General features: G+C 38.7%; 1 protein-coding gene across 1 annotated transcript in view; it reads right to left on the minus strand.

Moving 5' to 3' along the window:
- HSD17B12 (hydroxysteroid 17-beta dehydrogenase 12) overlaps positions 1-16384 on the minus strand; it is a 162435-nt gene that overhangs the window by 96176 nt on the left and 49875 nt on the right. Inside the window, exons 2-3 of the mRNA XM_039226782.1 lie at positions 6973-7019; positions 3565-3640 (exon numbers count right to left, since the gene is read on the minus strand). Coding sequence (XP_039082713.1) covers positions 3565-3640; positions 6973-7019 — 123 coding nt within the window. The remainder of the gene's footprint in view (positions 1-3564; positions 3641-6972; positions 7020-16384) is intronic.

Raw genomic sequence — 16384 nt, forward strand, 5'->3', positions numbered from 1 at the left:
TGAGGAGTATAAAGACTGTGGTATGGCACGGTTTCTGAATGCACTGAAGCACTCACTGAAAGAAAATGACAAGCTTGGGTCTTTAAACATTCAGCTCCCATTTATGAACAGAGAACGTCAATGGCAGTCCTAATAGAAACCTCCACGTCTTATAGCCACAGAGCTCACCTTGCTCACGTCGGATTTAACTATGCCACTTGGACAGTAATAATGTAAGCTGACCTCCACAGACTCACCATGTCTCACGTATGAACGTGAAAGCACTGAACGAGACTTGGGATGGGGATATCTGGGTGAACTCAGCTGAAGCCAAGGATCTTGAACCCCCAAGCTATTGAGAGCCTTCCTTGCCAGTGGAAATAGAAATAGCCTGATCATCTGTGTCTGAGGAGATTACCTTTCCCCAGGCTGAGCAACCTGCACCTACCTCATGATAACTCTTAAGGGCAGTTTTCTTGCAGGAGAATTCCTCTTCTCCTCAAGATCAAGATCTCTTACTGTTACGCGGGGTAAGCTCACAACATTCTTTGGGGAATAAGTAAGTATAAAGTCTGATACATGAAGTAATAACTTAATACACAAAAATAATTGCAAAAGTTGGCTAATTTGTGTTGGTAGATACCCAGGAAATCTGTGTGAGGATGATTTTTGGAGTGATTCTAAGAGATCAAAGAAAACATAATATAATGCCAGATTGGGATATTTTTAAAAATATGAATCACTTACCAGATCTTTAAGACTTCCTGGTTAGTATATGCAACTGGAAGGGCCCCTAAGAGTTAAGTTGGCTGGCTGACTGAGACCCGGACTCCATGACAGCCTTCCACTTAGGAAGACTGGGAGGCCCCAACTTCCCTGTCATAGCATAAGAGGCAGAAACCCAAAGGCTCAAGAGAACAGGTATATTGGAGTGGATTTATCGTGTGCAACTTGCACACACAACCCATCCACCACCACACTCCATTAGAGGGCCCAGTGGATTCTCTCTTCACTAAGTCTCCAGCTTCATAACCGAAGTGCCATTATCTGGGCAAAAGGTTATTAGTCGGGCCCTTTAACACCCCATCAGTCACGGAATTCACCACGTTGCTAGAAAATAAGAACCTCTCCATGTTCTCCCCCCTTGTTTCTTCTATGGCACTATTACAAACTCCAAGTATTTAAGTTATTTGTCTGGTTTGTTCTGTTTTGTTTGCTTTTTTTTTTTTTAACCTATTTTTCTTTCCTCTATCTCCTCGACTAGCACATAAATTCCATGAAAGCAGAGACGCCTCTATTATGTTCACCAGTTCACCACTGTATGCCGACTGCCTAGCACAGTACCTGGTGCGCAGGCACTCAAGAAGGATGTGTTGAAGTCATAAACAGTTGCTCTTTGTCCACATTAAATTCTGGTCCTCCTTTCTCATGGAATAGATATGTTCCCAAAAACACTATCCTCCCAAAGAGAAGATTTACATGCGAGTTAAAAACTAGCACAGGCGTCTACAATCTCCTCTTTGTATTTCTTCAGCTTAGAACCACTCCTCTTTGTATTTCTTCAGCTTAGAACCAGCGACCTGGTCTGCTGATACCACCTCTTTCATTCATTTATATGATGCCCAGAAAAACATAATAAAGGTCAATCCAGTGTGTCACCATCTGTCCCTTCATGAGAATGTTTGAACTGGATCCTGTCTTTATCCAGAACATCTCTGCCCACAGTCACATGTCACTTCACATCACAAGTTAATAAATTCTCAAATATCATTAAACTATACGTGACTTGTTGAGCAATTTTTGTACAAGCTGGAGCACTTTCGCAAAGACAGTCATGAGGTAGTTTTTACTTGTTTCTGTATCAAGTAGATGGTGTACTCCTTCAGATCACAGCATTTCAAAATTCAACATTCCATTTAATCAAAGGTTCTGTTTTCCAACTATGAACATTTACTTCTAGCACCCAATAGATGCTTTCATTAGCTACCAATTTTACCCACACACATGCACAAACACATCATTTTTATCACTATAAGTGTTCATTATTCACATGATCACAGGTAACTAAGAAGGAAACAGTATTAAGATCTAGGCAATATGTTATATGTTAAGTTCAACTATTATCTAACTTAACTGCCTCAGGCTCCTTAGCGCCATGGCTTACTTCATATTCACACCTTAGCAAAAATGCAAAACACTCTATGCCTTAGACCTTCAGGCCTGTGTTAACGTGGTTCAAACCTTCAAAGTTAAAATCTTTAAATGCCAAACAAAGACACAAAGAGCTGTGCTCCCAGCAGTGTTTAAAAAATTATTTAAAAAAAAAAGAGACTTAACATATTTACACACAATGTTATACGTCAATTATATCTCAATGAAAAAAAAAACAAATCCAGTAGAACTCCTCTCTCATCTGAAAGACTAGGACCAGTTTGTTACGTGGCTACTCACAGAAGTTAGTTAAACCAAGAATCCTAGAGAATGATAAGTATACATGTAACCATCTTATTTAATTTAAACTGTGTATAAATGTAATTCATTCACCAGTTCTCTGTGCGGGACCCCTGCCTTACATCTTAGTTGAGATCTGCTGACTGGTATTCCAGTCTCTCCTGCACAACCCACGCCCGTAGTGCATCATTTATGACTGCAGTTTTCAGTTTAAAGTGCAGCAAAAATTTCAACACAGATGAAACAATCGGAGAGCAAATTTAGCCAATTTCTTACTATCATTTTTTCCCATTATTTTACATTTGTCTTGTTCACTCCTAATTTGACAGGCAATTTTTGAAAGAACTCGCCTTTCTCACTTTTTCTCAGGGCATTCAAATTAGTTTTCGTAGCAACAACTCCCCTTTTTAAAGCAAATACTGCATCAGTTTGCAGAACATTAAATAACAAAGGCACTCGGCATAAGTTTGGGAACGCGCTTGGCTGACTCTTAAAGCAAATAATTTGACTCATGGGGGTAAAAGCGTACAAGCATCACACTGAGAAGCCTACTGGCTGCCAACAGCACACTGGGGACCATCAGGATGTGCTACCAAGGAAATCGACACACGGCTTTATCCACCTGCTTGGTTAATTAGACATCAGTTCAGAATCTTTGCTATACAGTAATTCAGGTCTCCAGCATTGCTGGCTAAGAAAAAAGCTCAGAAGATTCCCCTCCACATGTAGATAGGCTGCCTTTTATATTTTTCTTCAATTATATATGATATACATTTAGAGACAATGATGTCAAAGAGTTAAAAAAAAAAAAAAGCAAGAATACTGAAATAAAGCAGCAGAAAAGGAATTCAGGTGTTTAAGTAGAGCATGATAAAATAATCAGAGATTCTGATTCCTAACAGCAACTAATTGAGTCAGTAAAACACCTTTTAAGGAAATTTTAACAGTTCCATATGAATTTGAAAAAAGAACTGATAACCCATTTAAAAACATCCCTTCAACAACATAAGAAAAAAGCTTTCGGAACTATAAATAAATATCAGTGCCAGATACCTACATGAAAACATTCACCTTAGATTAGCTGTATTCCTTTTGTAAACATGAAAGCAGGAGACAGTGTGAGGAGATACTTACTTATCTCACTGGAAACTTGATTCAGTTTATCTTGTGATCTGCTGATAAGGACAATCTTCATTCCATGTTTTGCTAACTGAAACAATTAAAAACAAACAAACAAACACGGAACAGTTGAATCACAGCTGTACATTTCATTAAAAGACAGATATCAGATATATTCTCATTAAAAAAAAACTTGATCATATGATATACCCAACTAAAAAAACCAATAAACCCAAGTGGTAATAAATGGACAAATCAAATGAAGACTTTACAAAAGGAATCCCCGTAGGGGTATGAAGCAAGTATATAAACATCAAAGTGTCTCATAAGGAGTAAGATTTTTTTACTTTTCATTTTGTACCCTTCTACACTGCGTCAGTTTTTTTAAATCATAAATATCTATTACTTCTATTATTTAAAAGCTAGCTTTAGGGGCGCCTGGGTGGCTTAGTCGGTTAAGCGTCCGACTTTCGCTTAGGTCATGATCTCGCGGTTTGTGGGTTCGAGCCCTGCATCGGGCTCTGTGCTGACTGCCAGCTCAGAGTCTGGAGCCTATTTCAGAATCTGTGTCTCCCTCTCTCTCTGACCCTCCCCTGCTCATGCTGTCTCTCTCGCTTTCCTAGAAATAAATAAAAATATTAAAAAAAAAAAAAGCTAGCTTTAAAAAAGATTTTGTTTTAAACTGGATACATAAAGACTGGAAGATGGGCAAAGAAAACTACAGTTAATATGGTATAAATTCCTAAAACTAGAAGACATTTTTAAAACTTTTATTTAGGCCTGATACTTCATGGACAACAAAGGCAAACTAAAGTAGTTAATTGTATAAAATAAAGAATTTCCTGAAAAACACCTGTGTGTAGACACAGAACTATATAAGTGCTATATAAACTGAGTAAGATATATAGGAATGTGGTTTCAACCCCAGAAACACATAAATAGAGAAGCAGAGGAAGACACACTGATACATATGAAACTTTTTAGTGAACTATTCCAAACTGTATATAAATGAACAATAAATTAGGTACTTAAACTAAAAGTAATTCAGTACACAGATATTCCAGTCCTGAATCCTAAAGTCAGTTTTTATTAATGAGCAGTTTCATAAATGAGAAAATATAGAAAAACATTTTTATTATTATAACAAAGGTTAGTAATAATTTGCTAAATTAATCTGCTATAAAACCACTAAAGAACCCATGAGTCCATGCTAACAATTAAAGAAAAAAATTAACAAAGGAGGAAGGACAAATAAGAGTTATTTATAGAAAAGAAGCATCTAATAAATGTAGAAGGAAAGATATCATTACAAAACTAACCAATTTTTTAACCACCATGGTAATAACTAATTTAGGAAAAAACTGTCAATGGATGTTAAAACCACTGGACAAGAGATTGCTGGGAAATGGGATATTTTTTTCATACAGTCTCAAAGTATCACCCCACAGAATCTATATTAATTACAAAGGGGTAAAAAGTACCTTCATAACAGAGAATGGTGGTAGACAGTACCTTAATAAATGATTTATCTTAACATAATCAATAATGGGACAACACAGTTCTTATGGCTCCTCATAAAATGAACTCAGAAAGATAAAATACTATCTGGGTAGCATTTCTGCTAAAAAAAAAAAAAAAAAAAAGGCTAACCTGAGCTAATCACAAGGAAAAAATCTGAGAAACCTGCAAAACAACTGGCCTGTATTTTTCAAACATGCCATTGTTACAAAAGAAAAAAAATGTTAAAGCTAGGAAACTTCTAGTCAAAAGACATGACACCTAGATGCAATGTATAATCCTTAAGTGAATCTTGAACCAAAAAGAGCTATAAACCTGGCTGGTTCAGTTGGAAGAGCACATAACTCTTGATCTCAGGGTCATGAGTTCAAGCCCCATATTGGGTGTAGCGAGTAAACCAAACAAATAAAAAGAGCTAGAAAGAACATTACTGAGACAATTTGGGAAACTTGCATATATAGGTTTTATATTATATAATAGTGTTGTATCAAGTTAAACTTCCTATATGTGACCATTGTATTGTGGTTAAAAGGGTGAATATTCCAGGGTTTTTTCAATGTTTATTTATTTTTGAGAGAGAGACAGAGTGGGAGTGGGAGGGAGAGAGAGACGGAGACACAGAATCTGAAGCAGGCTCCAGGCACTGAGCTGCCTGCACAGAGCCTGACGTGGGGCTCGATCCCAGATCAGTGAGATCATGGCCTGAGCCAAATTTGGACACTCAACCTACTGAGCCACGCAGGTGCCCTGTGGATGTTCTAGTTAGTAGAAGACCCATGCTGAAATCTTTAAGGGTGAGTTGTTATGAGGTCCGTAACTCACAAATGGTCTTGGCAAATAATACTAATTTATTTTTTTCAAATAATACTAATTTAAAAATAATATCAATAATAAAAGAAAGTTAAATGTGACAAATGTTAATAACTGGGTGAATCCAGGTAAAAGGTATAGAGTATTTGTTGTATTCTTGCAACTTTCCTGTAGTTTTGATACTCAAAATAAAACCCCCCTTTTTTTTTTCCGGAGATTGAAATAAAAAAAAACTTTGGGAATGACAAATAAGAAATCCAGCAGATCTACCAGGATCATCATCACGACTGGGCCATATCATAAGCTCTGGGTGCCTTCCCAGAACTAGAAGGCAGAGAGGCTTATCTTCAAAGACTACTACCAACGCTTCTGCTTAGTACAGTGGTCCTCAAACTATTATGGCTCCTATCCTTTGATGACACTCAGGAGAAACTGAACCCTCTGCCTAAGTCTGTCAGTATCTTTCTGTCAATTATAGTCCTTATTAAAAAATGATGTCATGGACTAGCCTAGAAATATAACTACTGTATAAAAGTACATCCACCTTTTGGAAAATAGTTTAGAATCATGGACTTTAAAAACTAAGGACTGTCAAGGGCACCTGGGTGGCTCAGTCAGTTAAGCATCTGACTCTTGTTGGTGTTGGCTCAGGTCACAATCTCACAGTGAGTTCAAGCCCTGCATCTGGCTCTGCATTCAGCGCAGAGCCTGCTTGGGATTCTCTCTCTCTCCCTCTCCCTCTGCCCCTCCCCAGTGCTCTCTTTCTCTCAAAATAAATAAATATTTTTTAAATAAACAAAACTAAGGACTGTCCATAATTACACAATATAAAATAAAATTACACTACATTTTTTCCAACATGCTGAGATAGTTTTATACTCACTTTTGCACAAAAATGTATTTTAAAATCGTCTTTGCTTAAGCAAACATGGTGTTTCTGATTATATGACTCTGTACACAATACAAAGTATGTGTATTGTACTATGTAACATTATATTTGTTTGTAACTTAAAACATCGAAACTACTATAAGAGACCGCCCCATATTTGTTCTTATATTTTTATGCCAAAAAGAAAGATCTTAAAAATTACCTACCTCTTCTGCGTATGATTTTCCAATTCCATCAGTACTACCTGTGACAACTGAGGAAAGAAAAAAACAGTTTAGGTGAAGAACTATAACAAGGAACCAAACATCGCTGGGACCATTCAGTTATACACAAGAGGATCCATGTAACACTTTGATGTGAAACAGGAAGCAACACTAGTGATTCAAATTTAAGACTGAATACCCGTCACGCTGGCTAAGATCTGAAAGACTGCAATACCAAGTGTTGACATGGTTGCAGAGCAACTGGAACTTTCATATATTGCTGGCGGCACTGTAAACTGATACAATCATTTTGGGGGGAAGAAAAATATTTCGTATTATGTCCAGAACTAAACATGTGCCTACTTCATGACTCAGTATTCCCAACAGGTATGAATGCATTATGTCTACCAAAGAATGTCCCTGATCTCTTTATTTATGCATAAAAGGTAAACGTGCCCAACAACTGATACATAAGAGAGTAAGTAAATTGAGTATTAGTATTTGAATACTAAACTGCAATAAATAATAACTACTGATTTACAAAAAGCATGAAATCTCCCAGGTATTATGTTAAGTGAAAAAAGCCTGACATTAAAAGTATATAAACTGTTATGATTCCATTAATGAAGGTTTAAAAAAAAAAAAAAAAGGTAAAACTAATCTGTGATGATGAAAGTCAGAATCTTGGTCACCTCTGGGTAAGGGGGTAGATAACAAGAAAGGGACATGAAGGGGCCTCTAGGGTAGAGGATATATCCTATATCTTGATTTGGGTACATTAGTTATTTCTTGACATGTATGTGTTTTAATTCTTCTATCGGATTCCAGACTCCTTGCTATAAGATGTGCACGAGGACTGTGTTCAGTAGACATTTGCTGAATGCATGAATGTTGTTCAACATTTAGTTGGTCTTACAAACTTACACATGTGACTTAGACTGTTTTCCCTGAGAACCTGGTTTTGCAAACTTCTTCACTTTACAAATACGGTAACTTACACCCTCCTAACTCCTTCTAACCTCCCTACCCAAGGTTCAGAACTTCCCATGGGATCAGTTGTGACCTCTGCTACACTTGCATAACAGTTGCAAAACTGTCCTATTCTGCTTCTGGTGCTTCCTTACACATTATTCCTGAGTGCACCCCCCCCCCCAATACACCCCCGTGCACACACATCTCAATGTCTGAGTGTTTCCTGATGAACTTTTGAGCCTGCAGTATAGTCTTCCTTAATTGTATATAGATCAAAGTAATACATGAACTTCGTTTGAAAAAGAAAATAGTTACAAAAGGTTTAAAGTCAAAAACAGCAGCATGTCACCTCATCCTTCTGCATCGTAGCACCCCATTCTGGTCCAGCTCCAGAAGTAACCATTTTCAACATTTCAGTTGGCTTTCCTTATGTTACTATCCTTGTTCTAAATCCTGTGCTCACACTGTTATCTCCTGATCCTAGCTTTAAATTACTCATTACAGTTGGTGAGAACTCCCATTCCCATTTGTCTTCCCCCTCCGTCCAATGAAGTTATATCACAAGGTTCTGTCAATGGTCAATGTGCACATTATTATAATAATGCAACTCCATTCTGACATAATCCATAGGACATGGGCCCACCAAAGCTGACCACACTTTAGGCATCAGCCACAAGTTTAAATTTTTTTTTTTAATGTTTTATTTATTTCTAGGAGAGAGAGAGAGAGACAGTGTGAGCAGGGGAGGGTCAGAGAGAGAGGGAGTCACAGACTGAAACAGGCTCCAGGCTCTGAGCTGGCAGTCAGCACAGAGCCCGACGCGGGGCTCGAACCCACGAACCGCGAGATCATGATCTAAGTGAAAGTCGGACGCTTAACCGACTAAGCTACCCAGGCGCCCCTTCAGCCACAAGTTTAGATCCCAACAAGCATCCATATTTTAACAAACTGACTACAAAAGGAAGGGTTCCCACAACTCCCCAGGTTCAGTAATCCACCAAACAATTCACAGAACTCAGGACAACTTAACAACCTGTGATTATGGCTTTTAAATAAAGGATAAAGGGGTGCCCGGGTGGCTCAGTCGGTTGGACGTCCGACTTTGGCTCAAGTCATGATCTCATAGTTCGTGGGTTCAGGCCCCGCGTCAGGCTCTGTGCTGACAGTTAGCTCAGAGCCCGGAGCCTGCTTCAGATTCTGTGTCTCCCTCTCTCTCTGACCCTCCCCTGCTCATGCTGTCTCTTTCTCTCTCTCTCGCTCAGAAATAAATAAAACATTAAAAAAAATTTAAAGGATACAAAGCAGAACCAACCAAATGAATAGCTACATGGGGTGTAGTCTAGGAGGCTCCTGAATGTAGAGCTTCCATGCCTTGCCTAAATCAAGGCACTTGACCCTTAGAGCACATCAATGTGTTCACCAATTAGGACCCTACAAACTTCAGTGTCCAGGGTTTTTATTGGGTTCATTACAAAGGCATGGTTGACCGAATCATGGACCATGTCACTGAACTCAACCTCCAATCCCCCTTCTCTCCCCAGAGGGTGGAAGGTTGAAATGATGTCACATGGCTCAAACCTTCAGTCTTCCAATCAATGGTTGGTCTTTCTGGCATGACCAGCCCCCATCTTGAAGCCATCTAGGTCCCACCATGAGTCATCTCATTGGCATAAAGTATCAGGGCCAACTGTGAATAACAAAGACAATCCTATCATTCAGGAAATTCCAAGGATTTAGATTCTCCCAGCAGAAACCAGGGATGAACGCCTGTCATATTCTTTATTGTACAACAATTAGTTTACTTTGGTTAGGCAAATATAGTATTCACTTCTGAACCAAATAGTATAGTATAATTATGTTTGCCTTCTTGGTCAACATTTTTCTTTTCCTGTAGTTAAAATTGCCTTTTTCTTCTGTTTCCATAGTTTTCTTTTTTTTTTTTCTTTTTTATTTCTAGGAGAGAGAGAGAGACAGCGTGAGCAGGGGAGGGTCAGAGAGGGAGGGAGTCACAGACTCTGAAACAGGCTCCAGGCTCTGAGCTGGCCGTCAGCACAGAGCCCGACACGGGGCTCAAACCCACGAACCGCGAGATCATGACCTAAGCGAAAGTCGGACGTTTAAGCGACTAAGCCACCCAGGCACCCCTATTTCCATAGTTTTCTTTTTAAATCTTCCCCCATTTTCTAACAGCCTCTGGATACAATTTTCCACACAATCAATCCCATGAATGTTTTCTTTTTTTCCCCAAAGAGATTACTTTCTTAGAGTCCTCCAGCTTTTATCCTGCTACCCCTTGGAATGGCTACTCTTCTGGGCAGCTACTGTTCTAGAACATAACCATGGGAATTCCCCTGGCCTCTCTCTCCTGTGTTGAAGCTCTTGTTTTCTAGATCTTGTTCTAGTCCCACATTAAGGAGCACATCCACCGGTAGCTTTCCAACAATGGATGTATAAAGACACATTTCTGTAAACATGTTTTTTTTTTTTTTTTTTTTTTATTTCTAGGAGAGAGAGAGAGACAGTGTGAGCAGGGGAGGGTCAGAGAGAGAGGGAGTCACAGACTGAAACAGGCTCCAGGCTCTGAGCTGGCAGTCAGCACAGAGCCCGACGCAGGGCTCGAACCCATGAACCGCGAGATCATGACCTAAGCGAAAGTCGGACGCTTAACTGACTACGCCACTTGGGTGCCCCTAAACATGTTTTTAAATAGAACTTTTTTATTTTAGAATAGTATTCTAGGCTTACCAAAAACAATGTGAAGGTAATACAGGATGATCCCTACACTCTAAGTCAGTTTCTCCTCTTACTGACATCTTATATTTGTCACAGTTCATCAATGAATATTGGTTCACTACAGTAGTCCCCTCTTTTCCACAGGGGACCCATTCCAAGATCCCCAGTGATTCCTGAAACTGTGGACAGTACCACATTCTATAGGTACTATAGTTTCTCCTATAAATATATACCTTTGATAAAGTTCAATTTATGAATTAGGCATAGTAAGAGATTAAAACATTAATAATAAAATAGAACAATTATAACATACTATAATAACAGCTACATCAATGTGTTCTCTCTCTCAATACCTTATTGTACTGTACCCACCCTTCTTCTTCTTATGATATGTGAGATGATAAAAGGTCCACATGACGACGTGCAGTGAATGATGTAGATTTTAGGACATAGTATCAGACTACTACTGACCTTCTGACAATATGGCAGAAGGAGGATCACCTGCTTCCAGACCACAGTTGACTGCAGGTAACTGAAACAGTGGAGAGCAAAACCTCAAATAAGAGGCAGGACGGGGTGCCTGTGTCTCAGTTGGTTAAGTTTACGACTCTTGACTTCAGCTTGGATCATGATCTCACGATTCATGGGTTCGAGCCCCAAGTCGGGCTCTGAGCTGACAGCAGAGCCTGCTTCAGATTCTCCCTCTCTCTCTGCCCCTCCCTGTTCACACTCTCTCTCAACATACATACATACATACATGCATACATACATAAATACATATATATATATATATATACATAAAAGAGGAGGGACTACTATATTATTAAGAAAAGCCTGTATCTTTTTCAGATTTTGTTACTGAATGTCCTTCTGTTCTACAATGTCATCTAGAATATCATATTTAGTTGTCATGCCTCTTCATGTGACAGTTTAAGAGACACTTTTTTGACAGTTTAGGAGAAACTTTCTGATTGTGTATATCCTTTTTTTTCTTTCAGTCTGTATTCTAACCTCACACATAACAGTTTAACTGGGCATAAAATTCTAGCAGGACATAATTTTTAACAAAAATACTGAAGATAATCTCCACTGTCTTCTAACACCAATAATGTTTAATATGTGTTTCACCATTCTGAGTTCAGATCATAAGTACCAGCTTTTTTTTGTCAATGGAGCTTTTAGGATTATCATTTAATCTTTCTCTGTCATAATAATGTATCTTTCAGTGGGGTTTTTTTCCCATTCATTTGTTCTAGGACCTAGTGGGCCTTAAAATCCATGTTCTTCAATTCTGGCAATTTTCTTCTATTAATTCTAGGATAATTTCTTCACCACACTTTTCTCTTTCTACAATTCTTATTAATCAGGGGCTCCTGGGTGGCTCAGTCAGGTAAGCATCCAACTTCAGCTCAGGTCATGATCTCATAGTTCATGGGTTCGAGCCCCATGTCAGGTTCTGTGCTGACAGCTCAGAGCCTGGAGCCTGCTTCAGATTCTGTGTCTCCCTCTCCCTCTGCCCATCCTCCATTCGCACTCCGTCTCTGTCTCTCAAAAGTGAATAAACGTTAAAAAAAATTACAATCCTTATTAATCAGAATTTATTTTTTTTAATGTTTACTTATTTATTTTTGAGAGAGAGCACATGTACATGTATGTGTGAGCAGGGGAGGGGTAGAAAGAGATAGAGAGAATCCCCAAGCAGGCTCTGCATGGAGCCTAACACGGGGCTTGAACTTACAAACCATGAGATGATGACATGAGCTGAAATCAAGAGCCAGATGCTTAACCAACTGAGCCATCCAGGCACCTCTAGTAAGAATTTAGATTTTAACAGTTTCTCTATTAATCATATTTTTCTTTTTGTCTTACTTTCCTGGAAATTTCTTCAGCTTTATCTTCCAAACTTTCTATTATTGACTTTTAAATCTTAGTTTGTCAAATTTTTAATTTTGATGAGCTCTCCTCCATTCTAATTGCTTGTGCTTTTTTTTTTTTTTAAGGAGCATCTTGTTCTTATTATAAACCCATTATCTTCTCTTATCTCTTATCTCTGAGAATATTAATTAGATTTTATATACAGTTGATCCTTGAACAGCAGGGGTTTGAAATGCACAGATTCACTTATGTACAAAATTTTTGTAATAAATACAGTACAATACTGTAAATGTATTTTCTTTTCCTTATGATTTTTTAAAAAAAATTTTCTAGAGAGAAAGCAAGCAGGAGAGGGGCAGGAGAGGGGCAGAGGGAGGAGAGAGAATCTCAGGTAGGCTCCAAGCCCAACACAGAGCCTGATACCGGCCTCAAATCCATTAACCAAGACATCATGACTTGAGCTAAAATCAAGAGTCACATGATTTCAACCAATTGAGCCACCCACCCCCACCCTTATGATTTTCTTAAAACATTTTCTCTTCTCTAGTTGAATGTAAGAATATAGTCAGCTAATCCATAACATAAAAATATATATGTTAATCAACTGTTGCTATCGGTAGGGCTTCCAGTCAGCAGCAGGCTATTGGTACTTAAATTATCGGGAAGTCAAAAGTTACACACAGGCTTTCGACTGCACAGGGCCCCTAGTCCCCACACTGTTCAAGGGTCAACTAGATTTATATTTTCTTCTGCTCCTTATATTGTTTCCTCTACTTTCTTTTTGACTGAGTTGGCTGTCTCATCTTGGAAGCATTAATATGGCAATGAGTGTGCACGTGTGGGGGGATGACACTGGTAGCCTCACTCTAGGGTAATCAAAGGACAAACCACCTTTTTTATTAGGGATTCCACAAAAGTCAGTATTTGTCTTTTCTCTGAGACCCTTCACTATCTCTTAAGAAGCATTTCTCAATTTCCATCTTTTGGCTGCTGGGGAGTTTGCAGATTTTTTACTCAACCTCTGTTCTCAGAGTATCTCACCTCTGCCTTCTGATGTGCCCGATTTTCCTGAGTCTCAAGCACATTTGGCTCAGTGCCCTTCCCCACCCCTGTCTTTTGAAGTGCCTGACACTTCCAACTGCTGTGCTTTTCTGGGATCCAAAAGCCAATCCGTGTGCTTCCTCATGGAGGACTGTCTGGGAGCACTTTGGTCTCTGCTCTCTGAAGTCAGTTATCACTCTTCCACCTTCGTTTGGTGTGACTGGGGAATGAGCGATTTCAAAAGTTCCCTAGTTTCATCAAAATGAATGTACTTGTGACATTTTTCTCATTCTCCTAATTCTTTGAGAAGATTTCCAAGAAATAAAAGGCAAGAAATAGTTATTTGGTCACTTTAAAACTGTAAGTTCCCCAAGTTTCCTCTTAAACATGTTATACTAAAGTAGACTAACTTTCATTGCGAACAAGATACTAAACACACTTCTCAAAAAAATGTGGCTTTATGCCTGCTATTAACTATCAAATTTAAATTAACAGTTTCTAGAAGCTATTATGTGCACAGCTATGGAGACTGCAACAATGTAGAAGATCCACTCTGAGTATTAGGTGTTCTACAAATCACCCATTCCACAGTCAGCACAAATGTTAAGAAGAAACAATATGACTTTAAATAGTATAAATATTTTTAAAATAGCCTGATTTTTTAGATAGATATCATTTTTCTATATTCTAATAATTAAAATCAAATCTAGAGTTGCATAGTTATACATGAGCCAAATATGACCTCACAAGTACATTTTTTCTGAGGAAATAGGAAAGTATAAAAACCATTTTTATGGGCACAAAGAAATAAAAAATAAAACTGGAAACTCAGAGGCTCCCTTAGTCATCGTTGTAAGCACCACTGTCATTCCACAATAATCAGTCACCTACAAGGGCCAGGCAATGGGGGGTCAACGATCATTTCTCCATCATAGGAGACAACAACGTCTGTAGCTCCCCATGTCATATGGTAGGGAAGCGGTTGCCATAACGTACAAACAAGGTCCAGTCATCTGTCAAACGTCAATCCTAAACATTTTACACAATGCAAAAAGAGAACTTTACTTATTTAAGACACAGGCAATGGAGAGACAAGGATTGTCCTGCTGCCTCTGCTTTGGAAGATCCATTCTTAGCTTTAAAGCTACATACTGTAAGGCCACAAGTCTAAACGTCTAAACCAAACTGACTCCATGACAGGCTTTAGGTTTCCCCTCTGAACTAGAAGGCCTGAGTTTCAGCTTTCCCGAAACTATCAGGCAGTTACACACTGCCCAAGGCAGGAGAAACCACCCTTGCAACACCCAATCAGGAAAGGCCAGCGACCACCCTCCACATTACTAAGGGAGAGGCCTGGAGATAGAAACTATAGATAGGACCCTGTTACCCAATGTTAAAGTTAACCTGTTAGTCGCCAAACAAGACCCTAGGCTCGCTCTGTGATTGGTTGAATTTAAAGGTACTCTAAATGCTATAATTGGATCCCGCCAAAAGTAACGAATACTCTAGACAATGTGTATGGTCAAACCCACTGTCAATAAAGTTGAATTAATATGAATGGATCACTGATCCCATATCACAACTTCTGTAACTCCCCCATCTCAAACCCCATAAAAACCCTACTCTGCCCTTGTTCGAGGCTCTCAGCACGGACCCATATGCTGGTGAAGTCTGTGAGCCCGAGATTAAGCCCGTAATAAAGCCCTTTGCCTTTGCATGCGTGACTCGGTCTCCCTTGTGGTCTCTGGCCGGTGAGGATACTGCGATCTGGGTATAACAATACCTTCCTACAGCAGCAGCAGAAGTAGCAGCTGGTAGTTGCATAGAAAAATCCCCTAGTCGAGTTCAGTAATTTTTTACTTTTTTAAAATAATAGTGTGATTCTCACTATTAGGATGATACCTTACCGTCTGGGGAGTCAACTCATCATCATTAATTTTAGGAAGCTAATCAAAGCACATCATATCTTAAATCAAAAGTCTTTCAGTGTTCCTTCTGGGGCATTGGGAAAAGACATGAAACGGATTACTATTTTTTATCCTTCTTACTGTTGGTATTTTTTGCCCTTGTGCATATCCTGCCTATTTAACAAAGAAGTGCTTTCCTACCATGAATAGAAAGATGGTGTAAATTGAGAGAGCACACTCTTTATCTATTCCAGTGTACCAAAAATCAGTGTAGCATTGCTTAACCCTATTTCCCAAGGTCACTTAACATGTTCTTAAAACAGATTTCTTAAAAATAAAATTTGACAGAAAACTTACTTGATTACTATTTACTGAATTAATGAGTTATTGTAAAAGACCACCAGTTTCAATTAAAATAAACACAATATTCGTGTAAAATATGTATATGCATAACTACTAAAAATTTTTTTTAATTCATCAATGTATTACCTAAGATCATCTTTTGGTCTATCTTTTGGGAAACATTTGATGTCAGGACTAACCACACTGAAATACCTAACACCTTGCAATGGAAACCAATGAAGCAAAGACCAACTCCCAAATCATTTATATTTGCAGTATTCCTTGGTTTTTGTTGGGTTTCTTAAAATGAAAAAATTAAGCACTCAGCTATAATGAAGTAAGGCACAAAATGGAGAAAGAATCCCAGGGACCCATCTTTCTCGTGTTATACGCACATCTGGGCCAGAGTCCAGTTAGCAGCTGTCTCCCCTTCCTTCTTCACTGCAACTATGGCCTGGAATGTAGACCGTATTTCCCAAACTCCCCAGCAGCCAGGTGTGGCCATATAATTAGATTCCGGAAATAACATGCAAACAGGAATATGA

Source organism: Hyaena hyaena, unplaced genomic scaffold (assembly GCF_003009895.1).
Source record: "Hyaena hyaena isolate Hyena2069 unplaced genomic scaffold, ASM300989v1 scaffold_23, whole genome shotgun sequence".
Taxonomy (NCBI): domain Eukaryota; kingdom Metazoa; phylum Chordata; class Mammalia; order Carnivora; family Hyaenidae; genus Hyaena; species Hyaena hyaena.